Source organism: Rissa tridactyla, chromosome 18, assembly GCF_028500815.1.
Source record: "Rissa tridactyla isolate bRisTri1 chromosome 18, bRisTri1.patW.cur.20221130, whole genome shotgun sequence".
Taxonomy (NCBI): domain Eukaryota; kingdom Metazoa; phylum Chordata; class Aves; order Charadriiformes; family Laridae; genus Rissa; species Rissa tridactyla.
This window is the reverse complement of record NC_071483.1, coordinates 6,652,821-6,678,490: the sequence shown is the minus strand read 5'-3', so window position 1 is coordinate 6,678,490 and position 25,670 is coordinate 6,652,821. Positions and strand designations below refer to the sequence as shown.

At 60.1% G+C, this 25,670-nt stretch overlaps 1 protein-coding gene across 1 annotated transcript; it reads right to left on the bottom strand.

Annotated features, from left to right (window-relative positions):
* Positions 1-990: 990 nt before the first annotated feature.
* SERINC2 (serine incorporator 2) lies at positions 991-13,157 on the bottom strand. The gene is made up of 10 exons (XM_054223670.1): positions 13,047-13,157; positions 5,924-6,085; positions 5,169-5,356; positions 4,989-5,068; positions 4,698-4,835; positions 4,406-4,575; positions 4,226-4,316; positions 3,963-4,098; positions 2,602-2,814; positions 991-1,769 (listed from the first exon to the last, which is right to left on the bottom strand). The coding sequence occupies exons 1-10, from the start codon at positions 13,083-13,085 to the stop codon at positions 1,631-1,633; spliced, it is 1,356 nt and encodes a 451-aa protein (XP_054079645.1). The 5' UTR covers positions 13,086-13,157; the 3' UTR covers positions 991-1,630.
* Between the last annotated feature and the right edge of the window lie 12,513 nt (positions 13,158-25,670).

Genomic DNA, 25,670 nt, shown 5'->3' with positions numbered 1-25,670 from the left:
GGGATGCAGGGCGAGGGCTGAGGGATGCAGGGTGAGGGATGGAGGGTGCAGGCAGAGGGATGCAGGGTGCAAGCAGAGGGATGCACGGTGATGGATGAAGGGTGCAGGGTGCAGGCAGAGGGATGCAGGGTGCGGGATGAGGGATGCAGAGTGAGGGATGCGGGGTGCAGGCAGAGGGATGCAGGCAGAGGGATGCAGGGTGCAAGCAGAGGGATGCAGGGTGCAGGCAGAGGGATGCAGGGTGAGGGATGCGGGGTGCAGGCAGAGGGATGCAGGGTGCAGGCAGAGGGATGCAGGGTGCCGCAGCGCGTGCTGCCAGCACCACCTCGTGGCTGCGCCGGCCCCGTTCAGCCCCGCCCGCTCCTGCCCGCTCCTGCCTCCTCCCCTGCCCGCGGACGGCTCCGGTGCCCCCTCCCAGTCCTCTCCTCCCGCCCGGAGCGGGCCCGGCCACGGCGATGGGCCGGATCGCTGCCCCAGCACAGGGCTGAGCCGGGGCCCCGATCCCGGGGAGCCCCAGCGGGGGCAGACGACGGGGACCCATCGCCTCCCACGGCTGCTCCGGGGCAGGGACCCCCTGCCAGAACACGCACCCCCCCGGCATACACCCCAACGTGCAACATGCACACCCCAGCACAGCGCATACCCCACCGCCATGCTCACCCCATCCCCATGTGCCCCCGGGCACGGTGCGAGCACCCCCATAGGTTGTGTACCCCATGGTGTGCACCCCATGTTTGCCACCACCTCCTGCCCCGCAAGCGACGTGCCCTCCTCCAGCAGCGACTCTCGGGGTGACACAGGCTGGCAGCGGGGTGCAGGGCTCCAAGCCACCGTGCCCCAAAGCGCTGCCACCCCTGCCTGCACCCACAGGGCAGCCAGCTGGGCCCTCACCCCGGCGTTAGGGCTGTTTAATACAGCCCCTTTCCTCCCCCTCCCGCACACCCAGCACACGCGTCAGGAAAAACCCCAGAACGACAAATCTGACAGGTTTATCCCAAACAAGACTTTATTAACGAGGGGCCAGGCCAGCGCAGCCTGCGGGAAGCCCGAGCTGTGCTCCAGCGACGCCCAGGGACCCGTCCTCCCGCGGGGAGGGCTGGGCAGGAGAGCCCTGGAGGAGCTGGGGCCACCGCCAAGGCTGGGGGGAGGCAGCGGGACGTCTGCCTCCAGCCACAAACCCCCAAGATTCATTTTCCTCTAGGCTGTTTGGGGAGGCAACACCGGTCGGGTCCCGATACACGGCTGGTCCCCAGAGCCCCTCCAAAAGGCACCACGGTCCCGGGGCACCAAGCGAGACAACAGCAGCTAGTGAAACCCAAACCCTCCCAAGGCACGGCAGTGGTCTCCGCTAGGAGAAGAGGGTATGGAGGCACCGCCAAAGGCACTAGACAAACATGGAGATGATAAGAGGTTTAAAAACACCCTCAAGTCTTTCTCAGCCCTTGCTGATTTTCCCTGCTTGGCACTTCATCCCTTGCCAAATAAAACAACAGACTTGCAAGAAGGCACAACCCAGCACAGCTGCTCCTGTGCACAAAACCCGAGGCTAAGGCAGAGCTGGGGTTGTCCCCAGCCTCGAGGAACAAGGATGCGGTGGCTCCGACCTGGCAGCGGGATGCCTGAGGCCACCTCAGCTGAAGTCCCGGTCCGGCAGCACCAGTGGAGCCACCAACGTCCAGAGGTAGAGCAGGAGCCCGGCCCAGCTGGAGCAGATCTTCACCCACACGGCCGTCCAGGGGCTCGTCAGCACCTGCAAGCTCTCGTCCGGCCTGAAACAGCAAACACGCGGGTGGCACCCATCACTGCGCTGCGCCGGCGGGGTGGCATCCCCCTGTGTGTCCCGAGCACGGCGGGCAGCCACCGCGCTGGGGAGGGATGGGGGCTGTGAGCACCAAGCCATGGGTGCAAGGCAAAGAGCATGGAGGAGAGAGCGGAGGTGCCCTGTGCTTGCAGCCACGCAGATCCCTGCAGTCACTCAGCTCACCCCAGGGATCATAGAATCATAGAATGGGTCGGGTGGGAAGGGACCTTAAAGATCATCTTGTTCCACCCCCCTGCCCTGGGCAGGGACACCTCCCACCAGCCCACGTTGCTCCAAGCCCCGGCCAACCTGGCCTTGAACCCCACCAGGGATGGGGCAGCCACAGCTTCTCTGGGCAACCTGGGCCAGGGGCTCACCCCCCTCACAGCAAAGAATTTCTTCCTCAGATCTCATCTAAATCTCCCCTCTTTCAGTTTAAAACTGTTCCCCCTCGTCCTATCATTACATTCCCTGATCCAGAGTCCCTCACCAGCTTTCCTGTAGAATCATAGCATGATTCCCCGCTGCTGCAGCCTACAGCGCCCCACATCCCAAGGGATGCCAGGCTGCAGCCGAGGATGCCGCAGCAGGGAGCTGATGAGCCCGGGCACAACCTGCCATAGGCAGCCCTATGCCACATAAAAATAATTAACGCTGATTAGAGCGCGCGTTAAGTGGGCTTGCACCCAGGCGCATCGCAAGCAAACAGCTCTGCCCAGCACAAGAGCAGGGAGGGCGCCAGGAGAGGGGGATGCAGAGGAAGGGGGACGGTCCCCAGTCCCCGCGGGGGCTCTGCCCACCTGTACCAGTTGGTGAGGGTCATCATGATGTAGAGGGCGGCGAGGAGGAGGCAGAGGTGGAAGAAGGTGTAGTTGTAGGCCACGCCGTCCTGCTCGTTGTCATAGGCGCGGTGGAGCCCGCTCTCCCCGGCCCCTGCCTCACTGCCTGCCCCGGTCCCGCTCTCCTCCGTCAGCATCAGCTTGTTGACCTGGGGGTGGTCCGAGGAGCGGACGCTGTGGGCAGAGGGACGGCAGGCTCAGGGCTGCCCCCCAGCCTGAGCTTAGCCCCCCATGCCCACCCGCCTGGGGATCATAGTATCATAGAATCATAGAACCATAGGGTGGGAAGGGCCCTCTGGAGACCATCCCGTCCAACCCCCTGCCAGAGCAGGGTCACCCACAGCAGGTGGCACAGGAACGCCTCCAGGCGGGGTTGGAATGTCTCCAGAGACGGAGACTCCACCACCTCTCTGGGCAGCCTGTGCCAGGCCTCTGACACCCTCACAGCAAAGAAGTTCCTCCTCGTGTTTAGGTGGAACTTCCCATGGTCAAGTTTGTGCCCGTTACCCCTTGTCCTGTCCCTGGGCCCCACTGAGAAGAGCCTGGCCCCATCCTCCTGACACCCACCCTTTCAGTATTTAGAAGTGTTGATGAGATCCCCCCTCAGACGTCTTTTTTCCAGACTGAAGAGACCCAAATCCCTCAGCCTTTCTTCATCAGAGAGATGTTCCAGTCCCCTCAGCATCTTGGTAGCCCTTTGCTGTCCCCTCTCCAGCAGTTCCCTGTCCTTCTTGACCCGGGGAGCCCAGAACTGGACCCAGCACTCCAGCTGTGGCCTCCCCAGGGCAGAGCAGAGGGGGAGGATGACCTCCCTCCACCTGCTGGCCACACCCTTCTTGATGCACCCCAGGATGCCATTGGCCTTCGTGGCCTCAAGGGCCCATTGCTGGCTCATGGTCACCCTGTTGTCCACCAGGACTCCCAGGTCTCTTTCCACAGCGCTGCTCTCCAGCAGGTCACCCCCAACCTGTCCTGGTGCAGGGGGTTATTCCTCCCCACGTGCAGCACCCTACACTTGCCCTTCTTGAATTTCATGAGGTTCTTCTCTCAGAGCAGGGTGCCCTGCAGAGCCATCCCTGGGACAAGCAGGGCATTTGGGGGACGCAGCTTGTGCAGAAACCCTAAAAGTTGTGACCACAAACACGCAGGGCAGCCTGCCCTGTCCCTGGGGACCGGGATGGCTTTGCAAGAGGCACTTAGTGACAAAAACCCTGGAGCAAGCTGTGACCTTCCCTCCAGTGTGGCTTTTCCACCTGACATCCCCCTGCTCCGGGCAGGCAGAGGGACGGTGCGGACCCCAGGGACATGAGCCACGTCCTCACCTGATGAAGAGGGTGCAGAGGATGAAGATTATCAGTCCCACGATGCTCGGGGCGTCCCACCAGGTTGTCAGCGGCTGGCTGGCCATCGCCGAGCCAGTGCTGTTCCTCACCAGCAGCGTGGGGTTACAGGTCTGGGCTGGGGGGGGACACGCAGGGGGTTCAGCACATTCCCCCAGAGACCCAAGGGGGGCACAGCACCCACCCCAGTGTGTGGTCCTGTCCCGTGCACCCCGAACCCGAACCCGAGGCCGCATCCTGCTTACTGGGTACGTTGGCCAGGGCGGACCAGGTGACGTAGATGGTGTAGAGGGTGATGAGAGACGCCTGCAGCAGCCCCGAGTGCGGCTGAGCATCCTGCGAACACAACGGCGGGTGCTCAGGGCTGGTCCTACACCCCGCGGTGACATGCCCACCGGCCTCCCGGCTGCCCCCCGCCACCTCACCTGGACCTTGGGCAGGATGGACACGGCAGAGACGACGAGGCAGAGGATGAGGTTGATGCTGATGAGGACCTTGCCCTCCGTGCAGCCCTCGGGCTTGGTGTAGTAGACGTAGAGCAGCACTATGGCCGCAATGGAGGCGGCGTAGAAGATGAAGGTGACGACGCAAAGGGCTGGGGGAGAAAGCAAAAAGGAAAGAGGCTGGAGTGGAGCCCTGAGTTCCCACCAGCTCAGTGTCACCCACCCCCAGGATGAGCGTCCCCATCCCCAGACCCTCTGCGTCAGCCGTACCGACCTGCGTACCAGCCCTTGGCGTTGCTCTCGCCCGCGTTGCGCAGCCACAGCTGGCTCCAGGAGTGGGCGAAGTCGATGAGGAGGACGAGCTGGATGAGGATGAAGAGGAAGGAGCCAACCACACCGAAGTAAAACCAGACTTGAGGGGAAGAGAAAACCCAGTTAGAAGCAGGGATAACGGGAACTTGGCAATGGCAGGGGCACACGGCAGGATGCCGACTCCAGCCCCGGGTTCAATCCCGTGCTGAGGGTTAACCCAGAGACGCAGAAGATGACGGGGGCAAGTCCTCACCTGAGGTGAAGGCACCGTCGGGGATGTAGAAGGCCCCCACCGTGATCCCCACCAGCACCAGGAACTTGAAGAACCAGAAGCTGTAGGAGAAGAGAGGAGGCATGGTCTGCAAGGGGGAACCCAGTGGGGAAGGGGGGGGTCTGCCCCCACACCAACATCCCCCCAGGGACAAACGCTCACCCATTCTGCACGGCAGCTCGCGGGTCCTTGCTGCTGCGCACACACACCATGATCATGGCGAAGAGGAAGAAGAAGGCAGCCATGGCAAAGCCCATGCGGTACACGGCTTTGTGGCCCAGGAAGCTGCTGCAGTCGACGTGGGTCTGGACCCCCAGGACTGACCCACTGCCTTCACAGAAGCCGGGAAGCTGCAAAGGCGACAGGAGGGTGAGCATCACCCCAGCATCTCGCACCCACCACGAGCCCTGGTGCCACCAAAGGTGGGCCAGCCCGTGACTGCTCCAATGCCACCCGTAAAGCAAGAGGCTGGCCTGCTTGGGGACAGTGGTGGGGTGACACGGCCAAAGCCACCCTGCAGGTCAGTGGAAAGCTGGGATGAAACCAGCATTTCCCAAAAAGCCTAGCCCAGCCTTCGCATTAGCTCAGCATTAGTCCCCTGCATCTGAAGGCCCATCTCCATGTCTTGCAAGTCACTTGGCCAGTTGAACCCCAAAAACGGGATGTAGGAAACTTTCCTGGGAGACATCTGGGAAAACTAGATAATGCATGAAGTTATCCCACTGCATTTTCCCCTCCGTGGAAAACCAGGCTCAATAACACCCTCTCCCAGTGCGATGCTCAGAGAAAAAGGAAGAGAAGCAACACCATGCCCCAAAAATTCACTTTCTGATTCGGGCTTCAGCCTCACGTACCCACCATGAGCTAAACCTCTTCCCTCTGGTGACCAAGCCTAGCGACCTCCGGGAGTTATTTACCTTGTGCAGCTCCTTCTCCACACCGGGGATTATCATAATGATGGACACGAGGGTGCCGAGGAAGAGGAAGAAGGTGAAGAGGAGGCGGGAGATGGTGGAGTTCTTGGTCGAGGGGCAGCAGCCGCAGAGCAGGCATGGCGCGGAGCCGCAGAGACAGGACACCTGCAACAAGAACATCCCTGCGTCAGAAGGGTTGAAATTGGCCCCAAAGCATGTGCTCAGGTCAAACCCTTAGGGAGATCTGCCTGGAAATCCACACCGCTGTGCCAGGGGCTTTGCTTACAGCTTCTCGCCAGCCAGCATTGCAACCTGCAGCCCGCGGGACCTCGTGGAAATGGCCCTGAATCCCCCCAAAAAGTTGCTGAAAACCGAAAGAGCTGCGGGAACAGGTTCACTGCAATAACCAACCGACTTGGAAAATGACACCAAGGGTCCTGGAGACGCCCTCATCTTCTTTTTTGGTCCCCAGGAACTGCACGTACAAAAAGGGTCTGGTCCAAACAAAGCACCACCCCGCAGGAGACTCCTTTCTTTACAAAATAGAAGAGTTTGCAAAAGAATTTCAGGCTGCCTTTTCAATCTAATACAGGATGGGGAAAACACTGACATCAGCATCATGGGGGAATTCGCTTGTTCTGCCATCCTTCCCCCTGACCAAAGGCCGCTTTACAGGTGGGGAAACTGAGGCACGGCATCCCTGGGAGTTCCGTGGTGGGTCCTGGCTTCCCAAATCCAGCATCGGCAGCGCTGCCGGGTGCACCCTCACTCCTCACTCCATGGCCGTGCCAGAGCTGGGAACTGGGGAAAAGCCAGCTTAACGGAACCCAACCTTACTGCCCAGCAAAACGTCGGCGGGGATTTCCTGCACAACGGTTGTGCAGAATAAGGCTTGCAGGGAGGAAAAAAGGAAATTTTTATTAAACTATATTCTTAGACTTCCCTGGCTCCTGCAAGCCATCATGAGAGGAACACTGGGGAGATGCTGCTTGCATCCCAGCGGCTGGGCTGGGCTGGGCTGGGCTGGGCTGGGCTGGGCTGAGTTGAGTTGAGTTGAGTTGAGTTGAGTTGAGTTTTTACTGCTCGGTTGTACACTGTTCTCACCAATTTGTCCAACAATTTGGATATTCAACCCTCTATTTAATACCTACAAGGTGTGGGAGTGCCCCAATCCCTCGCCTTAGGGGAAGAACGGCTGCAGGGGTTTTGCATAACAGGTTTGACAGCCCACGATGGGGCAGGAATGAAGGATAGGGCCTTGATCCGGCATCCCTGATCCGGATGGGGAAGATTTTCAGCCTCTTAATCACCCACGTCAGTCCAGGGGATCTCCCGGCTCACTGCCACATCCTGAAATCCCTATTTTCTCAAAACAGGGTGAAGTCGGAGAATAAACAGGACTTTTTCAGGCAAGAGAATGGAAGAAGCTTTTGGGGATGGCCTGTCACTGCTGGGTCACTAATCCACTACGTCATGCGAGCAGAAGGTCCCATGTTAAATATTTGGGGAAAAAAATAGGGGAATAAGGTGTCTCTCGGGTTTGCATTGAAGATGCTGCACTCTCGGGAATTTTCGGGGTTGGTTGGGGAGGTAAAATCAACATGTCCCATCAAGGCAAAGCAAAGCCCTCCCGGCCACCGAACCAGGAGCCAGCGCTGACCCCAAGTAAACGAACAGATGGGCTAAAGTGCTAAATAAAACCTCAAAGGACCCAAAAACTAAATTAAAATGAAATACCCAACGCTGCCCCACTCCCCACAGTGTGAGCAGGAACAGCGGGGCTCCTGGGACACACAGCCCAAGCAACGCAACAGCAAAATACACCCCAAGGTCCTCTAAAATAAGGAAACTTGAGGCTACTTCCCTTTTCTTTTTAATGCCTCGCTGAAGCCATCACAAGCCCACAGCCCCCCCAACCCCGTCCCACTCCCACGCACCGGCCCAGGGAGCAAGGACAAATCCCCAAGCAGGTGCTGGCAAGCTCCCAGCTACAGGTACCGCCTAGAGACCAACGGGAATTCAATATTTGGAGTTTGTTTAAGACACTACAGCTTCGCTTTCCAAATATTTTTCTCTAGCTCAAGTGCATTCCCAAATCCACTTATTTCAAAATTTACAGCACCGGGCATTTTTAACTCCTGTAGCAGAGCCAGCTTCTTCCCAAGAAATCCTGCGACCATCTCTGCTCCTCGGCAAACTACTTTCCCTCTCTTTACAAGCAAACTTCATTGATTTCTTTTGCTTTCAATACTTCATTTCTTCCCTTTGAACAGCTCTTCCTCTCCTGCACTCGAGACACATCAGCCGGCCAGATGCGCTTGCAAGCAGAAGGGTTCAGCTCTCTCCCACTACTGCACATGTTTTGGGTGTTTATTATGGCTATGTACTTCCTAATTATGCCCAGCAATCGATATTCATTAAATATCGCTCAGTAGCAACTCAAATATACATTTCTCATTGTTAAATTTAGCGGAAAAAATGGACGTGGCAGAAAAGAAGGCCAGATGTTGAGCCGCTGTGTGAGCAGGACATCAAACCCGCGGCTCCCTCAGCAGGGACGCTCACGGATGCTCCTGTGCGATCACTTTGATGCCCCCGAATCGCTAGAGGTGGCTTTGAATTTCTTTTTTAAACATAAGCACATCATCATTTGAGAAAAAAACCACCTCCTTCCTGATTTATTCCTCTTTCCCCACGTCCCAGCCCCATACCCCAACCCCACCAGGGGCTGTGCTGAGCTGACGGTACCCACGGGCGCCCTCGCATCCCACAGGGACCCTCATCCCACCTCTCCAGGAGCTGCTCAAGGGACATCACTGCATGTTTTCCACTTGAAAGCAGGAAAAAATGGCCTTCAATTAGAGATTGCTTCCTTTCAGGCTCATTAAATGCACCACTTGCACAAGAATGCACTTAAAATGGGCCCGCGTTATTGTATTTCCCCTTCAAATAAAAAAAAAAAAAATAGAGAACAACAACAAAAAACCTTTTTAATGCAGAATTACTGCATTATTTGACCTGACTTAGCAAAGCACCTTAGTGCACCCTTAACTTGAAGCACACGGTTCCTCCAACTCCTCTCTCCTCTCACTGCCAACTGAAACAAAAAGCACCACTCCCCAAAATCACTGAAACCGGCCTGGAAAACCGTGAGGTTTGTTGTTGTTTAGGAGGTTGTTGGATTTGGGGGTTCAGTCCCACGTCCAAGCATCACTTAAGACCTGCGGGTGGCACAGCCCTGGGTATCATATTTTCCTCAAGCCCAGGGCGGGTGGGGGCGGGTGGAGGGGTGTCCATGATGGAGCGGGGCTGAAGGGAAACCCTTGCTCCAGGTGCAGCCTCCAAACCCTGTGGCTGACCGCTGGGAAAGCTGCGGGTGGATGAGGTAGCTTCTAGCATGAGGTTTTTGGGAGGCCGCAGCAGCCCTGGAGCCTGCCGGAGGTTTATTCTCAAGGAGGACTCTTACAGGGCATCCCCTCTAAGCACCTCTGCAAAGGACGTGGATCCCTTGTGCCATGCGCTAACGTGACCTGCTGCCCGGGCACCGCTCGAATTCAGTCTTTTTCTTTAAAAAGTGAGGGTTAAGAGGAAGGAAAACCCTCCCACACTAAGGCAGCGCTGAAAACACTCTGATACACCCCCTTTCAAAGACTTTCAAAGACACCCGTCAGGATGAAGGTGGCCAACGGCCAAAGAGCAGGATGGAAAAAGCCAACGGAGGGAAGTGGCTGCAGCGGGAGAGCAGTGGATTAATGAGGAAGCATCGGTTTTCAGCCGCTGCAGATGAAAGATTAATCTCTCCACTTTCACTATCGACTTCCTCATTAAATCCAGCTCACCTCCAGCACGACTCGCACCTAAGGGCTGCTGTGTCTCCCCTGCCCGGTGACTGGGAGAGCACGGCCGGAGCTGGACAAGCACTGCCCACCCAGTCCAACACAGGGAAATGCAACAACATGAATGCAACTACACCAAATCAACACCACTAGCCCAACAACACCAACCCAACTACACCAACCCCAACAACACCCCTCCAACAATACCACGCCAACAACACCAGTCCAACTACACCAACCCCAACTACACCAACCCCAACTACACCAACCCCAACTACACCAACCCCAACTACACCCCTCCAACAACACCATCCCAACAAGACCAGACCAACTACGCCAACTGAACAACACCTCCCCTAACAACACCATCCCAACAACACCAGACCAACTACACCAACCCCAACAACACCCCTTCAATAACACCATCCCAACAAGACCAGACCAACTACAGCAATCCAACCACACCAGACCAACTACACCAATCCAACTACACCACCCCAACTACACCACCCCAACACCACCAGCCCACCTACACCAACCCCAACAACACCCCCAAAACCACACCACCCCAACAACACCAGTGCAACTACACCAACCCAAGTACATCAAATCAACCCCACAACCCCAACACCACCAGCCCAACTACACCAACCCAACAACAGCCCCAAAACCACACCACCCCAACAACACCCCAACAACACCAGTCCAACTACACCAACCCAACTACACCAAATCAACCCCACAACCCCAACTACACCAGCCCAACTACACCAGCCCAACACCACCAGTCCGACTACACCAACCCCAACACCACCCCCGCAACAACACCACCCCAACTACACCACCCCAACAACAGCCCCGCAACAACACCACCCCAACTACACCACCCCAACAACACCAGTCCAACCCCACAACCTCAACTACGCCAGTCCAACTACACCAGCCCAACACCACCAGCCTAACTACACCAACCCTAACTACACCAGTCCAACTACACCAACTCCACCCCACAACCCCAACTACCCCAGTCCAACTACACCAGTTCAACCACACCAGCCTGCCACCACCCCACCAACACCCCCAGCCCAACTACACCAGCCGAACAACACCAACTGAACAGCACCAGCCCGACACCACGTCTCCTGCCAGCTGCCCTCGCCCCAGCAAACCCAGGGATGCAGAGACTGAGTCAACCAAAAGCAATGCCGAGCAACCAGTCTTTATCTCCTGTTAAATTAATGACCCGGCTGGTTAATCAGTACCAAACCCCCAGGGCCAGGCACAGGCTTGGGAGGCGGGTGACTCTCAGGTCTGGCAGGTGGCTTCGCACTGGGACAAGGAGGCTGATAGGTCCCACGAGGTGCCCAAACCATGGAGGGGGCTGCACGCGCCCCCGGGCTTTGCTTTGGCTTGGGCAAGCTTCTGCTGGCAAACACCAGCCCTGGCCCCCAAGGAAGGCAGCTCGAGACGACCGCGGCGCGCGTGGCAGCGGTGGGCAGAGTCTGGCGAATCGCTGGAGGCGGGGAAAGGGAAATTCTTCTTGCGGCGTGCAAAATTCCACTCGGGAACAGACTGTAGAGTTTCAACGGGACAGCGCTGAAGGGACTGGCAATCTGATGCCGCGTCGAGTCAAATGATGCGGGCTGACCAGAGTTAGTTCTGATTCTCTTGTTAAAAATGTAAAAAAATACAAAGATCGGGAGGTTTTGTTTGATTTTGGGGGTGGGGTTTTTTCCCTCTGTTGTGGTTTTTCAGTTCAGAATTGAGCTAAAACACCCCTTTAGTCAACCAGTTCCACTGGAAGGAATAGGAGAACTACATCTATGTAGCAACTCTAGCCCGTTACCACAGCCTGGGCCAGAATTTGGGGGGAAAAAATACAGAATTAGGCCAGAAGTCTCCCCAGCCCTGCTCTGGGGAGCAGCTCCCAGCTTTTCTGATACCTGCCCATAAGGAAAAGCATGGGACATGCGTTACAGACAGAGGCCTTGCAGACACACCACCCTCCGTCCGATCTTACGTTTCAAAACCTTCTGTTCGTTAAACCTCCAAAACTTTGAGGTCAAGTTGTGAAACCGGCCCCATTTCCAGGTTTCTAGGCCGGCGGCTCCCGGGTTGGTTTCGCAGCCCTGCGCTGGCCCCGTGCCCGCAGGTGAGGCAACGCCAGGAACAGCAGCGCCGGCCATGGGCAGCTGCCTGCGTCACTGGGCACGGCACTGCGAGTCACGCACCCGGCGTCACCGGGCACGGCACCGCGAGTCACGCACCCTGCGTCACCGGGCACGGCACCCCACGCAGAGCCCCCCACCTGCGGACCCGCACCCCCTGCTCCCAGCTCCTTCTCTTACTCTGTTCCCCACTTTGGGGGTCAGCAGTGAGAGCCAGGCAGGAGCCCCGGCCTCTTGGCATCGTGTGGGTGCTGTGGGGCGTCAGCCCCTGCTTCCCCCTGGTGCAGCGGGACAGATGTGTCAGGGCAGGGTGGCCAGGACCCCCCCCCTTATATGGCATAACTCCCCCAGCTGCCCTTGTCCCCCAGTTGCACTGGGGTGCACCACTCTGGGCACCCTCAGACCCCAGGTTCCCCCCAACCATAATGTTCATGAGCCCCCCAGTTCCCCGGAGTGAACCCTCTGGGTCTCCCCTGAGCACCCCCGGCTGCAGTGGGATGCCCTGCTCCGGGTGCCTCTTGCATCTCTCTGGGTGCATCCCCAGGGGAGTCCCCTGCATCCCCCCCAGGCAGAGAGGGGTGCTTCCCGCCAGGGGTCTCCTGCATCCCCCGCGTACGCAAGGGTGCATCTCTCCGGGTGTCCCCTCCATCCCTGCAGACACAGAGGGGTGCATCCCCCAGGGGGGTCTCCTGCATCCCCTGCGTACACAGGGGTGCATCGCTCCAGGTGCCCCCTCCATCTCCCCAGACACAGAGGAGTGCATCCCCTGGGGGGTCTCCTGCATCCTCCACATACACCAGGGTGCATCCCCCCGGGGGTCCCTGCATGTACACAGGGTTGCAACCCCCGGGGCGCACCCTCCGGCCTTCCCTTGGGATCCCCCGCGTCTCCTCCGCCCCCCCGGCTGTACCGGGGCACATCCCGGGGGTGTCCCTCGCGCCTCCCGGGGCCTCCCCTGAACCCTCCTCCGGCTCCGCAGCACCAGCGACTCCCCCGCCCCCGGGCCGCGCCCGCCGCTGCGGCGTTGGGAACCGGCGCAGCCCCGCTCCCCCCTCCCGGTTCCTCCGGTCCCCTCTCGGTCCCCCCGCTCCCCTCCCGGTGCCCGGGCCGGCGGGCACTCACGCAGCTGAGCAGGGAGCAGACGCCGAGACAGGCCCCCATGGTGCGGCCGCGGCTCCCGCCGGTTCCCGGCTCCCCGCTGCCCTCCGCCGCCGCCTCCGCCGCGCTGGCTCCGCCCGGGCCGGCCCCGGGACACAGAGCTCGGGGCGCGTCGCTGCCGCCGCACCTCCCCCGGGGCGGCCCCTGCGGCGGGGCGGGGGGAGCAGCGCCGGGGCCCTCCCGAGCACAGGCAGGGGGGAGAGGATGGCTGGCGAGCAGCCCTGGGAGAACGACTTGGGCGTGTTGGCAACGTACGCTGGCAGCCCAGAACCCCTCGCAGCCTGGGCTCATCCCCAGCGGCGTGGGCAGCAGGGCGAGGGGGGGATTCTGCCCCTCTGCCCCGCTCTGTGAGACCCCCCTGCAGTGCTGCCTCCAGCGCTGGGGCACCAACAGCAGAAGGACACGGAGCTGTTGGAGCGGGGCCAGAGGAGGCCCCGGAGATGCTGGGAGGGCTGGAGCCCCTCTGCTGTGAGGACAGGCTGAGAGAGCTGGGGGGGTTCAGCCTAGAGAAGAGAAGGCTCCGGGGAGACCTTCCAGCCCCTTCCAGTCCCTAAAGGGGCTCCGGGAAAGCTGGGGAGGGACTCTGGATCAGGGAGGGGAGCCATGGGACGAGGGGGAACGGTTTTACACTGAAAGAGGGGAGATTTAGATGAGATCTTGGGAAGAAATTCTTTGCTGTGAGGGTGGTGAGCCCCTGGCCCGGGTTGCCCAGAGAAGCTGTGGCTGCCCCATCCCTGGAGGGGTTCAAGGCCAGGTTGGACGGGGCTTGGAGCAACCTGGGCTGGTGGGAGGTGTCCCTGCCCAGGGCAGGGGCTGGCACCGGATGAATTTTAAGATCCCTTCCAACCCAAACCATTCTATGACCACAGGGAAGCCCCTCCATCCCTGCCTGAGCCCCTCAGACTGGGGAATCAGCACCCTCGGACCCTCCTTCACCATTTACCACTGAGGGGACCCCACCGACACCATGAGCCCAGTCCAGAGCGGGGACTCTGGGATGCCCCCGGGTCTGGGAGGATGCCCAGGCCCCCACTGCCGGGGCTCTCCCTCCCCTGAAGCAGCCTGCAGGAAGGGGTCGACTCCTCTGAAGGTAGTTCAGGGTCCTTAGGGGTGTTTGCTGCAAACTCAGTCCCCTTGGAAAGGCCAGATTGGATCCCCACTGACGCTTGTCCCCAGAGCAGGTGATGATGCTGTGGGGAGTCAGGGGTCACCTGCCACCTGGGACCAGAGAGAAATTAGTGAAGCCCTGTGATTCCTCACGGTTGAATGCTGAGTGTGCAGCCAGACGTGGCCTTACTGAGAGCTGCTGAGGGGAGGCACGGGATCAGTAACTGCACCTGAGGCCTGGGAAGAGCAGAGTGCTGGGCTACTCCTGGCCATGAATTCCTACAAGGCCAACACATCCACTAGCTCCAACACACATACTCGCTCCGGTATACCACCCAGCTCCAGCACACCCACCAGCTTAGCACATCCACCAGCTCCAGCACATCCACCAGCTCCAGCACACCCGCCATCTCAGAATCACAGGATCACAGAATTGTTGAGGCTGGCAGGGAACTCTGGAGATCATCTGGTCCAACCCCCTGCTCAGACAGGACCACCTAGAGCTAGTCGCCAAGGACCATGTCTGGATGGTTTTTTAATATAGAATCATAGAATCACAGAATGTGTTGGGTTGGAAGGGACCTCTAAAGGCCATCTAGTCCAACCCCCTGCAGTCAGCAGGGACATCTGTAACTAGAGCAGGTTGCTCAGAGCCTCATCCAGCCTGGCCTTGAATGTCTCCAGGGATGGGGCCTCCACCCCCTCTCTGGGCAACCTGGGCCAGTGTCTCACCACCCTCCTTTCTATGATTCTATGATTCCAGGAGGGCCCATGGGCTTATTATGTGCAGTATGCCGAAGTGTCCCCTGACCTGATCCTCTTCCACCAAGGGTATGTCTTCCTTGCTCCAGCCTTTCCCCATGGTCTCTGGGACCTTTGGGATTCCTGAAGATTGGTCTTTCAAGTGAAGAAGCAAAGGTGGCATTCGGTTCCTCAGCCTTTCCCATGTCCTGTGGCACCAGATCCCCCATCTCATGGAGCAATGGACCCGTATTTTCCACAGTCTTCCTATTTTCGCCCATAGCAGCCCTTCTTGCTGGTTTTGACAACGCACCTTCCAAATCCAGCAGACCCACCAGCTCCAGCACACCTACCTACCCCTGAACCCCTTGTGGGGCCAGACCCCGTGCGAGGGGCCCGAGGGGCATCTGCCCATGCTGAGCAGAGGGTGGAAGCCGGGGGTGCGCAGGCAGCAGATTTCCCTGCCCGACCGGAGTCTGGCACGTCCGCCCACAGTGGCGAGTGCTGCTCTGCTGCTGGCATGCATAATTCAGGGGCTGAGATAAGCTGGGACGCGCTAGCCCACTTCCAGACCCTAAATTTAGACAGCAGGGAATGTACGTGAGCATGCGGCAGCAGGCAGGCTTTGGGGGGCACAGGGCTGGGGCAGATGGGGAGCCAACACGCCCCCTGTGTCCTTGAGGAAGAGGAGGGTGTCACGCTTCTTGCTCCAGAGGTAAAGCTCCAGGGTTTGGCCTCTGATCAGCGGTTGGCACAAATTAAAAAGAGCTTTTTCTAAGCCTCCGTGGGCTCCTGAACGCTTTCGGCCGGTTGCAGCCCCGCCACAGGAGAGGTCAGCGCCCATAAATCGCTCGCTGATCTCAGCTGTCTCGGGTTGCTTCTCCTTGCAGGAGGTGGCTGGGGTGGGCTCTGGGGATGTGCCCAGCCTGGCTCTGTGCGGGCACGGGTCTGCCAGCGCCCACGGGGCAGGCAGCGGCCTTGGGGACATGATGGGCTGGCTCCGAGCACAGCCCCCCAGGTGGGAGGTGGAGGATCTGGCAGCTCCCATCGTTTCCCGGCTGGATATCACAAGCCTGTGACACCCACAGCAGGAGTGTCCTTCAGTGTCCTCCCAGGAAGGGCAAATCAGAGGGGTTTTTATCCCCTTGGTCCTGCTGTCCCCCTCTGCCTTGCAGGGATGTGAGCACGCTGGCATGCCCGGAGCAGAAATCCCACCAGCTCCATGGTCCCTGGAGGGACCAGTCCTCCCCGCACTGTCCCCTCGTCCCCTTTGATGATGCCGCCAGATGGCAGTGCCGGTATGAGACCGGTGCACACAGCTGCTGGACATGGGGACGGTGGCTGGGCTGGATCCCTGCCGGCTCCTGGGTGGCCAAGCAGGGCCCTGGCTGCCAGCGGGGAGAGGGCTCCCCCACAGCGTGTCACAGGGATGTCCCCATGCCTGGCGAGCAGAGGCCACGCCATTGCCACCACCCAGAACATCAGCTCCTCACCGTCCCCGTCTCCGGAGGTGGCTTGGTGGCAGCAAAGGCTGCCCTGGCCCGGAGCGGGACGCAGCGAGGCAGACAGCAACGTGACAGCGCTGTGACAGTCCCCGGTGCACCAAGGACACACTGGTTTTACACCGCCCTGCAGGTGGAGAAGAGGAGGAATGGGAGGCGAGGGATGCTGCCACAGCCCAGGGATGTGTGGCTGCCTCCAGCCCCCCCACAACAGACCCCCCCACCCCTGTCCCCCTGCTCAGCAGGGCTGGGAGCATCCTGGGTACCCCTCATAAAACACCTTTTTTCTGCTCTGCCTCCCCGCTCCGCTCCTTCTCCTGCATCCCTGGGGCACGAGGGAACATCTTCTTTCTCCTCCCCCCAGTGCCTGGTTCGTGGTCAGGGTATCATTTTCTGCCGGCCGTGGGGGGATTATAGGGCTGGGGGTGACACCAGACTGGTGGCAAGCGGGGCCAAGCGCAGCTTGCCAGGGATGCCCGGGGACCTGGGGGGGAAAACAAATGATCTCATGTGACTGTATCTGGGACAATACCGGCTTAGCCGTGGGCGCAGCCAGAAGGGTTCCTGCTGAGCCCGAGCGATGCTATTCATGGATAAACCTACATTACAGTAATTAATAATAATTAATAATCGAGTCTGTATTTGGAAAACCATCTAAGCCCATCAAGCGCCTTTCCTCCAGAGCATCGTTCTAGCGCAGGCGAGTGCAGGCGTGGCGTGAGGTGCGTTTTTGGGGTGATGATTTGGGGTTTGACAAAGCCCTGGTCCGTGGGCTTGTCCTACCTCCGGTGCCCTGGGGCTGTCCCTGCTCCTGGATGGGGCTTCTGGGGCACCCAGGACCCTTCCCCCGGGCCACCAGCTGCCAGCAAGCACGTCACAGCCGTGTGTTTTGGGTGCTTGGGGAAACTACCCCAAGATCTCGGGGTGCTGCTCATCCACGCTGGGAGGTGGAGGGGGGGCTGTCCACAAGGGGGGCCAGGAGTGAAGCTGCCCCCCTTTACTGCCAGCAGTATATTTTCTCAGCTGCGCTGCCTCCCTTGGCGTTCCCAGCCCCCCGACGAGAAGGGGGACAAGCACAAAGCCAGGCTGGGATGGGAAGGACAAATGCAAAAGTCCTGAGATCGAAGCATCTCCCCTCCTCCCTTGTCTAGGGATGCCTTCGAGTCAGGGAATTAGTTTTCCGCTAAGCTCTTCTGCAATAAGCAGAGACACGGGAGGACTGGCAATGGGTGATTGCACGGCCTTTAATTACGGGCAGAGGCAGGGTGTTCAGGGTCATGGGAGCCAGGATTCAAACCCAGCGCAGAGGAAGGGGATGATTTTCAGGGGGATCATTGCAGTGACTTTCTGCCTTTGAGCTCCTAATTTGTCTCTTTTGTTTGCCGGGACGTTCCCATCCTGCAACACCACGGGCTTGGCAGCCCAATGCACCTCAAAAGCATCAGCCCTTGAGACCAGCCCAACACGGGAGCCTGATGGAGACCAAGCAAACCCTCTGAATCTAGTGATGGGCATCCCACCTGCTGGCAGTGCTTCTGGGAAACCCACTGAGCACCGGGATTTGCATTTGTGACCCTCTTCGAGGACCTTTGGCCAGTTTGAGATGTCTTAAAGGCCGGTGGGGTGATGTGGAGCGGACACAGCTGGTGGTTTCCGTAATGGGCCATCACCAAACCTATCGCTTGTCATCCAGGAGATGGGGGTCTTCTCCCCAGAGCCGCTCCCAGCCAGAAGAACGAAGGGCTGTGAGACCAAGAAACATCGGCCACCCTCCGTCCTTGAAGCTCGATTTAGCCTGGGCTCGCCGGCACAGCGACTGGCTGGAAAAGCACCGGCATTTCCCTGCTGAGTTTGAACAGACGCTGTTTGTCTTGCTGGTGGCGGTGGCCAGATGCCTGGCCGGTGATGGATGGGAGTGTCACGCGGGAGTTTCTGCGCTGTCACAACTGCTGGGTCTCTCGTGGGGTGGAAAATTTGGGGAGGAGGTGACTCCACTGCGAGCTGAATGTCCTCCCCAAGGTACCGGGACCTGAGCCAACAGTGGCGGTGGGGTGGGGAGGTTGGGGGAGGAAGAAGCAGGGTGAGACCTTGATCTGAAGGTGTCCTTGGTCCACCTGGCAGGAGGATCTGCTTCTTCTTTCACCCCCAGCCTGCAGCCTCCACGTTGCTGGATGCTTCTGCTTTGCCGCTCACCCCAGCTCTGGGTTTGAGCCCCCCCCCAATTTGCTTTCCCGGCACCTGAAGGCTCCAGCCTTCCTCCAAACGCCAGCAGGAGCCTCCCCCAGCCCCTCACCTGCATTTCCCGACATCCCCTGGGTGACAGGGTGTCCCCAGTGCCACCGGGGCGTCCCTGCCAGGGCAATGCCGGGGGATTGAAAGTTCGGGATGCCCGTGGAAAGCTGCGTATGGCGCAGGCGGTTTTTGAGCCTGTTCATTTTCAGCCTTAACGATTCTTCCTTTCGGAGGAATGGCTAATGAGCCGTGGGGACTCAATTAGATTTCTCCAGTCAGCCTTTCGCCTCGTTCCTTGCCATTCAAAAGCAAAAAAAAAAAGAAAAAAAGAAAAATAAAAAAAACCCCACAAGCGCCGGAGTGGAGACAATTAGATCAGTGTCTCCTTAATGAGTTCATGGCTCCGGCGGAAATATCTGTCTTTGTCAGAAGAGGCAGAAACCAAGCTGCACCCATGGGCGAATATGCCATGGGGTGGGGGTGGGAGCCGTGTCCCCCCCCTTTGCAGACCCTTTGTGGGGTGCAGGAGAGCCCGCAGGGTGCCTCGCCGGGTGTCAGGTTTGTTCCTTGTACCGGGTGCTTCGCACAACACCCACATGGATCCCCGGAGCCGCCCGGTTTGTTTTATTAAGCACGGCGGCAGCAGCTGGGGTTTTACACCATGGTTCTGTGGGATGAAGGACGCTAATGAAGTCCAGATGCTCTCCAGCATAAAGTATCTGTAGCGATAAAACAAGGGGCACTGGTTTTAAACTAGAGCAGGGTGGGTTTAGAGCAGCCATGAGGCAGAAGTTCTTTCCACTGAGAGTGGTGAGACACTGGCCCGGGTTGCCCAGAGAGGGGGTGGAGGCCCCATCCCTGGAGACATTCAAGGCCAGGCTGGATGAGGCTCTGAGCAACCTGCTCTAGTTGAAGATGTCCCTGCTGACTGCAGGGGGTTGGACTGGGTGGCCTTTAGAGGCCCCTTCCAACCCAACACATCCTATGATTCTGTGATTCTATGATCTCGACTTGGGCGGAAGGACCCGAGGAGACCCCGCGGTGGGAGAGGCCCCGGGGCCACCACGGCGGGGAGAAGCCATGAGATGCTCTTGGGAGCATCAAAGCAGCGATGATGCTCACCTGGATGGGGATGAGACACCGCGGGGTGGAAGATGCCACCCGGGCGAGGACCTCATTGTCCCCCACGCCCTGCCGGTGGCTGCGGCAGCGGTGCCGAGCCCCACGTGGCCCCGTCGAGCAGATTTTGCTTAGCTGCCTGGGCTATATTTAGCTGCCTGTAAAAGGGGTTAGCAAGCAGCGCCGGAGCCAGTGGCACAGCTAAGAATGTCAACGTAAGAGCAGCCAGGGATAAAAAAAGCCCAACCCGGGCGCCGGGAGCTTTGCACAAATCCCTCTGGCTGCTGGAGGCAGAGGCAGGCAGGCAGGGCTGCAGGCAGGGCTGCAGGCAGCACCCGCATCCCCCCGCCCCCCCCCACCCCCCCAGGTAGCACCGGGTGATGGCCACTCACTGTCCACCCGGTTGGTGATTTTTGGCTGCTTTGGCTGGTTTGCAGCATCCTGGAGTTGAGCGGGACAGTGAAGGTCTGCCGGGGGAGAACGGGGCCTGAAATCCGGTGGTTTTGGTTAAATCCCGGGGCTTTTGGGGCAGGCAGCCCCCTCGGAGGGCAGGGGACAGTGGCAGGCAGGAGGGACAGCCTGCTGCCCAGGGCCAGGAGGTGGTTGCGAGACTCCCCGCATCCCCAGCCAAGCATCTGGAAGTTACCGGAGCATGAACAACAGCTTTGAGCTTTTTTTTTTTATTATTTTTTTGCCCACAAAGACATCTTTTGGGGATGCTTTATTTATGCTCGGTTAACTCCAACACGCCTTTCTTTCAAAGGCTCGCCTCGCCGCCCCGATCTCGTCTCTTAAAGCAAAAAAACGGGCAAATCCCACCACGTCCCAGCTCCTCCCAAACCCTCCTGTGCTGCTCCTGGCTCTTCTCCACCAGCCTGACCTTGCCTGGGCTCACCTCCTGCCCCTGTAAAACCGGCTGCTGCCCACGAACAGCCGGAATTAAGCCAATATAGGAGTCGATCCATAAGAAAGGTGGTTTCCCAAGTGGCAGGTATTTTGTCCCAGAAATAATGTGCACGTTCTGCTTGTCCATTGGGGCATATTTCCATGGCTGGGACCTTGTTTCCCCGCTGGGACCACAGCTCCCGTGACGAGCTGGCAGCAGGATGAGCCCCAAGCTGTGGCCGCATCTGCCTGCGTGATCCACCGTGTCTTTGGGGCAGGAAAGAGCTTCTGCTGGTGAAAAAAAAAAAAAAAAAAAAAAAAAAAGACACCACCCTTTTGGTGGAAATTTCCCATTCTGCTGGGAACGGCAAAGTTGCAGCTGAGTTGCAAAGACCTGTGCAACTCATTGCAGGTATTCAAGCCGCCTTGACCCACAGAAATACGAAAAGCAGCTCGCTGTCCCCCATTGTGGAAGGGATGCGCGGGGGCTGCTTGACCTCACGGCATGGGCTGAGGGGGGGAAGATCTCCACCACCTCCGTCACGTCGTGATTGGGGGGTGGAAGATCTCCACCATGTCCATCATGTTGTGCTCAGGGGGGAAGATCTCCGCCACCTCCCTCACGTCATGCTCAGGGGGGGAAGATCTCTACCGTGTCCATCATGTCGTGCTTGGGTGGGGGGAAGATCTCCACCACTTCCATCACATCGTGCTTGGGTGGGGGGGAAGATCTCCACCACCTCCATCACGTCATGCTCGGGGGGGGAAGATCTCCACCACCTCCATCACGTCGTGCTCAGGAGTGGGGTACGGTGCTCCATAATGGATGTGCCCCGCGCAGGACAGTGCAGCAAGCTCCGATCCAGATGGCTGAGTACCTGGAGCAAAGCGGACGCCCGGGAAGGGCATTTCTATCTGCCGTGACCTTAACGCCTCCTATCGAGGCAGAGACGGCCAGACTTGCATCTCGGCGTGACTCTCCACCCTGCCCGGTGACAAATTGCCTCCCTGGGAGGTGTTTTGCTGGCATTTTCCTTCTTATTTTAAATCCTCCAGGCAATGAGATGCTCTCGCTGCCTTTGGCCTCCGAGACCTCACAGGCAGGATGGATCCTGAGCATGTTTTCCGCTGATCCCTCCTGCAGGAGCCACCTCCATCCCTCCAGGGCTGGTACCCGCCATGCAGGGACGGCCCCCAGGCCATGTCCTGCCCAGGCTCATGGAAAGTCCCCTGTCCCCAGCCAGGGAACAACCTGCAGGTCCCCAAACCCTGTGACCCGTGTCCCGAAATAGCACCTTAACGGAGGGACTGACGCAGCCCAGGGGCGAGCTCAGCTCAGGAATAACCTTTCCTCCACGTCACCTACGTACCCGGCGAGATCTCAGGGTCTAAACTGGACTGGAAATTAGGAAGATGCATCTAAAAGAGGAACAGCAAAGCGCTGCTCTCCCTCGGAGGTGACTTTTAGCCCAGATCCGAGCCCGTAGCGCTGGGCAGGCGGGTGGAAAACAGCCCTGCTGCTGCCCTGGATGCTGCCTCCATCCCCGGGGGGCTGCCCCAGCCCCACGGCAGCTGAGGGTCGGTGGCTTGTAATGACCTTCCTGCGCAAGTGGAATAAAGCAGCTCGGCAGCAGGAGGAGAATAGACTCTCCTGAGCCCTTTTCCTCCCAGCTCTGTACCCATTTTTTTAGGAGAAAATAGGATTTAAAGCAGCGCAGGGAGCGGTCTCACCCCGTCCTCGCTGGCTTCACCTCCCTGATGGATCAAGCAGGGGCTCTCCCGGCGCTGGGGAGGGCACGGACAGTATATTTCAGGTCCCCCATCATGAGGGACGCTCACCCTGCCGGGAGCATCCTGGGAAGAGGATCCCAATGTCTGCCGAGCCCGAGAGCAGGCGCGGGAAGAGCAGAGGAAGAGCCGAGCAACCTTTGCTCCCGTCTCGGTGCAGCACCGAGCACCGTGGCACTGCCCTGTGCCAGCGCCAGGCGGGTGCTGCCTGAGAAGGGAATAGTTTTCCCCTTCCCCATGGCCGTGCTGCCGTGCTTTTATGTCGCTGGGGCTTGTACCCAGGAGTTTTACCAGCTTCAGCTGGGAGTTTTGGCTCCTGATGCTCACCGTGTCCTGGATGCAGGCAGGTTCGGAGAGGCGATTCGGTGCCAGCAGTGCTCTGGCTGAACGTGGAGGGACTCAGGCACCTCTCGCGTGCCTCAGTTTACCCAGCTCCCATAGCCCAGCCATCCCCGAAGGATCACACTGGCAGAGGGAAGCGCTCAGCCCTGGTGGAAATGGGGACCACGCTGTAGCTCTCCCCCAGCTCTCCCAGGGCAGAGCATCCCTCGGGAGAAGCAAGACTCACCGAAGGGTGCTCCAACAGGACCCTTCCCCACCACCCTGGGCTTCCCTCCTCTCCCTCCCCGTCCCCCCAGCATCTCCTCCCTTGCTCCCACATATCTTCCGGAGCAGAGGGATGGCAGCCGTCCCCCTTGCCAGCCAGTGTCACATCCCATCAGGTGCCAGGCAGGATAAACATCGCCGATGCTCGGCCCGAGACTGCTCCGGAGAGGGGAGACAGTCAAGGAGAAAACGGAGCGTGAGGAGCTAAAAATAGCGGCTGGCGAAGTCTCCCCTCCCCGCCGGCCACGCGGGAGCTGCCAGTCGCCCGTCACCACGCGTGAGCGAGCAGGCAGGATGGATGTCCCCCCCACTGGCTGGCGGGAATGGCTGGCTCCAGCCCCCTCCTGAGCTTTGGGGTACCGGAGACAAGCGTCACATTGAGACCAGCCCAAGGCCTGGCCCTTCAGTGGCTCTTCTTCCTCTACAGCCCCGGCTCGGGGAGGCACGGCTGAATTCGCCTTGCTGGTGGATGAAGGATTGGGAAAGGATCGTCCTTCCCGGAGCAGCAACCTTGGTTGGGCCCGGGGGAGCCACTGGCTTCTCCCCATGGCCCACGAGCCCCCGGCGGTGCTGAGCGCCCCCGGGAAGGGACGTGACGGGCACCTTGCTCCCAGCGCCGAGCATTACCCCTCACCAGCAGCGGGGAGAGGAGGTTTGGCCGGCGTCAGGAATTTGGGAATGTGCCCCCAGCCCCGCTCCTGTGGGAACAGCATCCCGGAGCAGGGACAGAGGAGCGGGGATGCCATCACCCGGGCGCACCCCTCGTCCCCAGCCCTGGGGACATCATCTGTGCACCGTGAGAGACAGGAGGGGACATTTCGGAGCCTCTCATCACAATTCTGCTGTTTCCCTGTCGCACACGCAGGCGAGAGGGCCAGCCCGGGGGGGTGGGATAGCATTCCTGCGTCCAAATTTGAGTTGCTTTTCATGCACGCTCGGGGCGGCTCTGTTCATCGCGGCCTCCCCCCTCCCTCCCTCTCTGCTCCAGCTCAGGGGTGAGGGTGGGGAGCCCCCATGGCACACACAGTCGCTGTTGGCCGTGTCCCCCCCTTCCCCGTCCCCGAGGGGATGCTGGTGTCCGGCCAAGCGCAGCCTGGGCTGCCGGGATGGCAGCATCTGCTCTGCCCAGCGTCCTTCTGCCACGGGGACAGTCCTTGTGTTGGGCAAAACATGGGGCTGTGACACCGTCAGGCGGATTTACCAGCCGGATCCAGGGTCTCACAGCCCCCCCACCCCTCCACCCCCCCGGTCACCATACGCCACAGGGCTGTAGCCACATATTTTTAATTTTTTTTTTTTTCCCAAAGATTTTGAGCCTGGCAATTGGGTTTGGCCGAAATCAATGCGCAGGGAGGTGTGTGGGCTGGAGCCGAGCTGTCCCTGCGGGTGAGCGGAGCCCTCCTCACCCCCCCTGCGGGGGCCATGGAGTTCCTTCCCCAGGGCTGCAGCCAGGGACCCTAATTCAGAAGCAATTTGGGGGTTTTGGCACCTTTTTCCCAGCAGGCTGGCCGGGCTCCCGGCCTCAGCGGAGCTGCTAGCCACGCCGGGCTCCGAGCCCCCTGCCCGGGCTGGTGGGTCCTCCCGGCGCCATATGGAGCCTTATGGGGGGAGACGTGCCCCCGGGGCGGGGATGTCACACCCCTCCCCCAAAATGTCTCAGCGCGGGGTGGGGGGGGGTGGGGGTGGGGGACACGACGACACAGGGGGACACAGCCCCCGGGCACACTGGCACCCCCGATGTGAGCAGCCCCCAAGCCCGGGGGGAGGGTTTCGTTGTGGGGGGGACCGGTCCCCGGCGGGCGGGCGGCGGGGATGGGGGGGGCCCGGTCGCGGCAGCCCCCGGCAGGGCCCGGCGGCGGCGGGGGGAGGCGGCGGGGGGAGGCGGCGGGCGGGGCGGCGCGGCGGCGGCGGCGGGGCGGGGGGGCCGGGCAGGGCCGGGCGGGGGGATCGGCGGCGGTGGGCGGGCGGCGGCGGGCGGCTCGGCCCCGGGTGCCCCAAGGGCTGCCTGCGAGGAGGAGGCGTCCCCGGGGCTCCTGCCCAGCGCGGAGCATCCTTCCTCCGGCCCCCCACCGACACCGGCACGGGCACCGGCACCGAAACCGGCAGCAACACCGACACCGGCAGCAACATCAGCATCAGCACCGACGCTGACACCGGCATCAGCACTGACACTGGCATCAGCACCGACACCGACATCAGCACCGACACCGACATCAGCATCCACACCGGCATCGACAGCAGCGTCGGTATCAACATCGACACCGGCACCGCCACCACCGCCAGCTCCGGTGTCGGCATCGGTATCAGCGTCGGCACCGGCTCCAGCAGAGCCCAGGTGAGCAGCTGATGGGTGGCGGGTGCAGGTGACGTGGTGGCACCGAGGCCCTCGGCCACGGTGGTGGCTGCCCGGTGCTCGCGGGTGCTGGGGACGGGGTGCCGGAGGTGCCACCCTGGGCACCTCCATGGCAGCACATCAGAGCAAAGGGAGGGTGGAGAGGCAGGAGGCTCGGGAGATGGCGGTGGCATCGGGGGGCAGGCAGGTTTTGGGGGGTGCAACTTTGCTGTGGTGCTGAGCAGGGTAGTGGGGTGTCTCCCGAGGACTTGGAGG

What these genes read in the sequence shown, in the direction of transcription:
- SERINC2 (XM_054223670.1), bottom strand. Translation starts at nt 13,085, where the DNA reads ATGGGGGCCTGTCTCGGCGTCTGCTCCCTGCTCAGCTGC. An exon ending in CGACGGTGCCTTCACCTCAG is followed by an intron (nt 4,836 to 4,988) that starts GTGAGGACTTGC and finishes CTTCCCCTCAAG; the next exon opens with TCTGGTTTTACTTCGGTGTG. An exon ending in CGCCAAGGGCTGGTACGCAG is followed by an intron (nt 4,576 to 4,697) that starts GTCGGTACGGCT and finishes TTTCTCCCCCAG; the next exon opens with CCCTTTGCGTCGTCACCTTC.